Source organism: Cucurbita moschata, unplaced genomic scaffold (assembly GCF_002738365.1).
Source record: "Cucurbita moschata cultivar Rifu unplaced genomic scaffold, Cmos_1.0 Cmo_Scf00019, whole genome shotgun sequence".
In the NCBI taxonomy this organism is placed as follows: Eukaryota; Viridiplantae; Streptophyta; class Magnoliopsida; order Cucurbitales; family Cucurbitaceae; genus Cucurbita; species Cucurbita moschata.
Window position 1 is genome coordinate 2384980 of NW_019268535.1, and position 6033 is coordinate 2391012.

Here is a 6033-nt window from a genome sequence, read left to right on the forward strand (position 1 = left end):
TTTTTTTTTTTTTTTTTTTTTTTTTTTTTTTTTTTTTTTTTTTTTTTTTTTTTTTTTTTTTTTTTTTTTTTGTAGATTTCCAACTTTTGTAGTCTAATCTACATTCTTGATACGTTTTTCAAAGAAATGTCATTAAATTGAACCAGTGCAATTTTAGAATTACAGCTTGGTATGATGACTTAGATGATTAGCTAGAATCCATGACATTTGAGCTCCTTAAGTCACATAATGTGAGTTTTTATCTCAAACTGTGAGATCCCACATTGGTTGGGGAGGAGAACAAAACATTCTTTAGAAGGGTGTGAAAACCTCTCTCTAGCATACGCGTTTTAAAAACCTTGAGGGAAAACCTAGAAAGGAAAGCCCAAGAGGACACTATTTGCTAGCTGTGGACTTGGGCCGTTACAAATGGTATCAGAGCCAGACACCTGGTGATGTGCCAGCGAGGAGATTGAGCCCCGAAGGGGGTGGACATAAGGCGGTGTGCCAGCAAGGACGCTCGGCCCCAAAGGGGGTGGATAGGTGGAGGAGAATGAAACGCCGTTTATAAGGGCGTGGAAACCTCTCCCTAGCAGACGCGTTTTAAAACCTTGAGGGGAAGCTCGGAAGTAAAAGCCCAAAAAGGGCAATATCTGCTAGCGGTGGGCTTCAGCCGTAACTTTGTTTTAGAGAGAGTGGGCAACTCCATGTATCAAGTTGTGTGAGAGATACTGAGAACGATATCACAACACGAGATCTAATGGTTGGTTTGGAGCCATTTGGAGCCACACCTCATCAAGTGCAACAGTTACAATAGATTTGGATGGTTGTTTCATTTTATATTTGGATTGATGTCTCTTAATCTACACAACTTTGGTAGTGCAATGCTTGAAATATGTTTCCTCTAATAGGGATCTCTCCTACAATTTCTTCAATGGATCAATTCCTGAAAGTCTTGGACAGTTGACATCACTACGAACACTGTAAGATTCTTCTGACTATCTCCAAAACAATTAAACTTAAGGATCATCAAATCAAGACTTTGTCTTATCCCTTGATTCACAGGAATCTCAATGGGAATTCTTTGTCCGGAAGAGTGCCTGCTGCTTTAGGTGCAAGGCTATTGCACAGGGCTAGCTTCAAGTAAGTACTTACTTTATTATTGATTACATATGGCAGATGAACATAGTACAGTTCATATACTTTTATTTTTGTAAAACAACTTAATATGCTATCCATGGATGGTACAGTTTTACTGATAATGCCGGTCTCTGTGGTATACCTGGGCTACCTGCATGTGAGCCACACCTTTCTCCTGGTGCTAAAATTGGGATTGCATTTGGAACTTTAATCATATTCTTGTTCATAATTACTTTTGCGGTTTGTTGCTGGAAAAGGCGGCAGAATATCCTCCGAGCACAGAATGCTGGTAAGAGCATTGTTGATGAACTTGTAGTTCTAAAAGTAACACCACGATTTTACTTATCTTCCTTATAGGGATAATGTGAGATCCCACATCGGTTGGGGAGGAGAACGAAGCATTCTTTATAAGGGTGTGGAAACCTCTTCCTAGCAGATGCATTTTAAAAATCTTGAGGGGAAGCCCGAAAGGGAAAGTCCAAAGAGGACAATATCTGCTAGTGATAAGCTTGAGCTAGCTAACCTCTTGGTATGCATAGGTTGTCTCTGTTAATATGGCTCCCGGATCCCTAATACATTAATGGATGTCTGTTGCAGCAAGAGATGCTCCATATGCAAAAGCTAGGATTCCTTCATCCCGTGATATCCAGATGTCAAAACACAATCAAGGCCATACAAGGACTCCCACCGAAAACGGACGCTTGATTCCATGATTAAACAATCAAAACTGTATCATTCTCCTTGGTATGGCTGCTTCAAATTTGATCGAAGATCGAGTAATGGATCCAAGTGGTTCGACAACGGTACAGATCGTTGCACCGTTTGTGAGAAAAGCCAATTCATGTACATTGGTACCATTCTATACTCCTTATTACTTGAACCAGGAGATGGGAAGAATTTTGCAGAACAATAGAGAGAAGTGGTAGCATACAGAAATGATGAATATAGTTATTAAAGGTTTCTGTAGGATTCAGTGGCGGACTACTCTCAGACCCACCAGCAAAGGTTGAGGTAGAGAACCCATTTTCTTTATATTCCCCTGTCCCTAATTGTAACTTCATCCCATTTTTTTGCATTTTACATGCTGAATCTTATACAATTGCGTACCTTTCTGGCTTATATGAATACAACAATGTGTATCTAAATCGTTACATTAGAAAGGTTTCTGGTTATCTTTGTTTGACTGGTAGCTTCTATAATTACTAAAGCAGGTAAATGGAAGGGTGGGAAGGCACATGAAGTGGACAAAACATTTTACCATTTAACCTCCATGTAAGTTCATTTCATTTACTGAACAACAAAGGCCTTAAAAAAGGGCATCCAGACGTCAGTAAGTGCTGAAATGGCCTTACTTGCTTGTCTTGAAAGACATAAAAGCTACCAAAAAAAAAACAGTACAGTGAACCCCCATTGGAAGTAACTACATTATTAAAAATGGTGTTTCTTACTTATAAACTCATGAGAGCCTTCCTTGAGGTCTCGGAGCTCTCGAACAACCTCCACTTAATCGAGGCTTAACTCTGAGTCTTCAAACAAAGTACACCTGACACTTGAAAATTCTATTGGCAAGACTGTAACTATATATAGTAAACTAAATTATATATATCCCAACTTTGAAGATCTACTCTTGTTTTCTTTGTATTTTCTTACTGCATATACCTAAAGTCATCAATACAAAACCTTTAGCTAGAGTTCTTCTGCATTTACTACCTAAAGTCATCAAATACAAAATCTTTAGCTAGAGTTCTCACTGTATTTTCTACCTAAAGTCGTTAATACAGAACCTTTAGCCAGAATTCTCCTTGCTGTTCTCCTTGCATTTTTTCTATCCTATTCTTTTGTTCATCTACATCGAGTATGTGCGTTGTTGTGCGATCTTAATAATATTATCCACTTTGAGTATAAACTCTCGTAACTTTTCTGTTCGAGAATGGAGAGGGCGTTCGTTACTTATTTACGAGTCATGGAAGATAAATAAACAGGGTTAAAAATGTAAGAAAAAGAAAGAAGGCCCAGTCCGGCCCAATTAGAAGGTGTCCCCTACGACTGAGACACCAGTTTAAAAAGGGTCCACGTGTGGCGATTTGTCTGACAGTTCAGAGCCCCAGTTTCCCACATAGTCTGTCAGGCGCCGCTCAGCCCCCCATTCGTAGGGCTTACGTCATCCTCTTCTCGTCTAATCACCCGGCGGCTCCCTCCTTATCAAATCTCTCTCATCCGACGGCTCACATTTCACACGCTTCTAATTCCCAATATTTCTGCGTATTTATCCCGTCGTCTACCCGCCGATCACGGGTGACTTCCTGCCTTCTCCTTCTTTTTACACTCTAAATTCCGTTTCCTCGTCGATTCCTCCTCCGCCATGGCTTCCGCTCGCGACGGCCACTACAGAGGCGTCCGGAAGCGCCCATGGGGTCGCTACGCCGCCGAGATACGCGACCCATGGAAGAAGACCCGTGTCTGGTTGGGTACTTTCGACACCCCTGAAGAAGCCGCCCTTGCTTACGACGGCGCTGCTCGCTCCCTCCGTGGTTCCAAGGCTAAAACTAACTTTCCTCTGCCTCTCTCCGCCGCCGGCCTCTGTTTCGACCTCAACGTTTCTCGACCCACTGCTTCACCCTCCTCCTCCTCCTCTGCTCGTCTTCTCCTCGGCGATTTCCTCCGCCATGGCGCTCCTCGCCACGAGATGTGTAATGTGGATGTCGAGGTGTCTCCGGTGCTTGTCGATTCCAGCGCTCCGACGCCGCCGTCCAATACGGCGTCGTTTATTGGGCATGTGCGGCGTGTTCTACCCTTTGATCTCAATGAGCCTCCGCCGGTGTGGCTATGATTGATTGAACGAAATATCTTCCACCGGCGTTTTTTCACCGGTCCTCTGTATCCATTTTCACCGCTACATTTCAAGAAAAAAAAAACCCATTAAACCAAAAACTAAGATATGTAAATACAAGTTCTAGGTGGACATTGATTCATTGTCTCGTGTAATAGATAAATTAGAAATGTCTATTTAATTGCCGAATCATAGAGATACTATGTTGATTGCGCTTTTTTATTTTCCTCTTAATTTGAAGATTCTATTGACATGGTCCGATCAAGTTTAAGGCATGACTTTGATATCATGTTATGAATCACGACTCTCCATAATAGTATGATATTGTCACTCTGAGTATAAAGCTCTCATGACTTTGTTTTGGACTTCCCCAAGAGAGCACAATGGTTGTTATTGACCCTTTTGAGTATAAGGTCTCTTTACTTTGGGCTTCTCTAAAAGGATACAATGGTGTTATTGTCTCTTCGAGCATAAGCTCTCATGACTTTGCTTTGCCGTTATCCAAAAGGGCTCGTACTAATATAGATAGTAATCCTGGCTTATCCAAAAGGGCTCATACCAATATATGACTTTGCTTTGCCCTTATCCAAAAGGGTTCGTACCAATATAGATAGTAATCTTGGCTTATCCAAAGGGCTCGGACATAATAATCCTGGTTTGTAGAGCCATGATTTTTTATTAAATTAATTAATGTGAAACTCACTCCTAATAATCTTCAACGTAGTGACAAAAAATAGAAATTTCCTCTCATTCCTTCCTTCTTTTATAATAAAATAATATAATAACACTAAATAATTTTAATTTTATAAAAAATAATTTAAACATTTTGAAAAAACAGAGAATGAAGTAGGAAGCAGAAACAAATAAAACCTTTGAATTTTTTTTTTTTTTTTTTAAGTATAATTACAGACATATTCTGAATAATCATTTGGTTCTTTGTAATTTAAGCGCCTTAATTATTTTATCGAATTTACCCTCTCCCCCACGCGCTATCCTTCGCGCGTGTAACCCACTGCTCTTAATTTAATCAGCTCACTAAATTTTTAATTTTCTCCCATATATTTCTTACTAATTAAGTTTAGGCCAATTAACTAATTCCTTAAATATGTTTTGGTGTATTGTTTTTAATTATTTTTCTATATTTAATTCAATATTAATGTGTAATTAAAATTTTTAATAAAAATAAATTATTAATTAGCAAACTATAATTAAAATTTTCGAATGATGGGCCCACTGGATATAATTAAACAAGAAAATGAAGGCAATTTTCATGATAAAAACGAGACCAAAATGAAAATTCATTAAATATATATTTTTTAAAAAAATAATAATAATAATAATAAGTCAACAAAATTTGCAATGGGCAGTTGGACGGCGGCTTTAAACATTTATTATTATTATTTATTTATTTTAAATATGGATAAACGTTGTTCACGTTCGTTAAATAATGAACCGGGGGGAGAAGGTGAATAATGAAAGAGTTGGGGGGAATGTAGAAATAGGAAGAAGTTAGAGGACTGAAATGAAAATTTAAAAAATAAACAAATGGCGTCATCATAAATACTGCGACCACCGCACCACCTGCACTTTGCCCAGCCGTCATTTCAACCTCTTTAAAGGAATTCGAGAGGATGAGAGGGGCCCAGTAGGGGAACAGGTTGGTCCCATGCCTACTCACCACTGAGCCTGTCGGTAGCAGTGAGGTCACGGCGGCGTAAGCGTGGCCAAACAACCAAACACGGCGTCGCCGCCGTAAGTGGCAAGATTTGTTTTTGTTTATGGGACAGTTCCGGCTTAAACTCCGTCGTCTTGTCGCCAATTCCAATTCTATTGCTTTATATTTTATTTCCCCTTAAAATATGTTTGTTTTCGATATAATAATTATAGGGTCTATGTTCCAAGTTTGACTAAACCATAAACACGGTCCAATAACGGAATAGCGATGGTGTGACGTGAGAATTTTAGATTTTGCAGACAACGTCAACACATCAACACATGCTCGAGTCTCGAGTCACATTCATGAGAAATGTTTTTAGAAAATGTGATCCTGAAAGGAAGCAATGCTATAAGCTAAAAGTGGTCAG

The 6033-nt window shown here is 39.3% G+C and overlaps 2 protein-coding genes across 2 annotated transcripts in view; both read left to right on the forward strand.

The window, feature by feature from the left end:
- LOC111456845 (receptor-like protein kinase At5g59670) overlaps positions 1–2260 on the forward strand; it is a 5324-nt gene extending 3064 nt beyond the window's left edge. The window contains exons 6-9 of the mRNA XM_023098879.1: positions 891–962; positions 1045–1122; positions 1230–1408; positions 1717–2260. Coding sequence (XP_022954647.1) covers positions 891–962; positions 1045–1122; positions 1230–1408; positions 1717–1832 — 445 coding nt within the window. The 3' untranslated portion in view covers positions 1833–2260. The remainder of the gene's footprint in view (positions 1–890; positions 963–1044; positions 1123–1229; positions 1409–1716) is intronic.
- Positions 2261–3102: 842 nt separating this feature from the next.
- On the forward strand, positions 3103–4125 carry LOC111456849 (ethylene-responsive transcription factor 12-like). The gene has a single exon (XM_023098883.1). It carries the CDS (start codon positions 3482–3484, stop codon positions 3947–3949), a length of 468 nt encoding a protein of 155 aa, XP_022954651.1. The 5' UTR covers positions 3103–3481; the 3' UTR covers positions 3950–4125.
- Positions 4126–6033: the final 1908 nt, after the last annotated feature.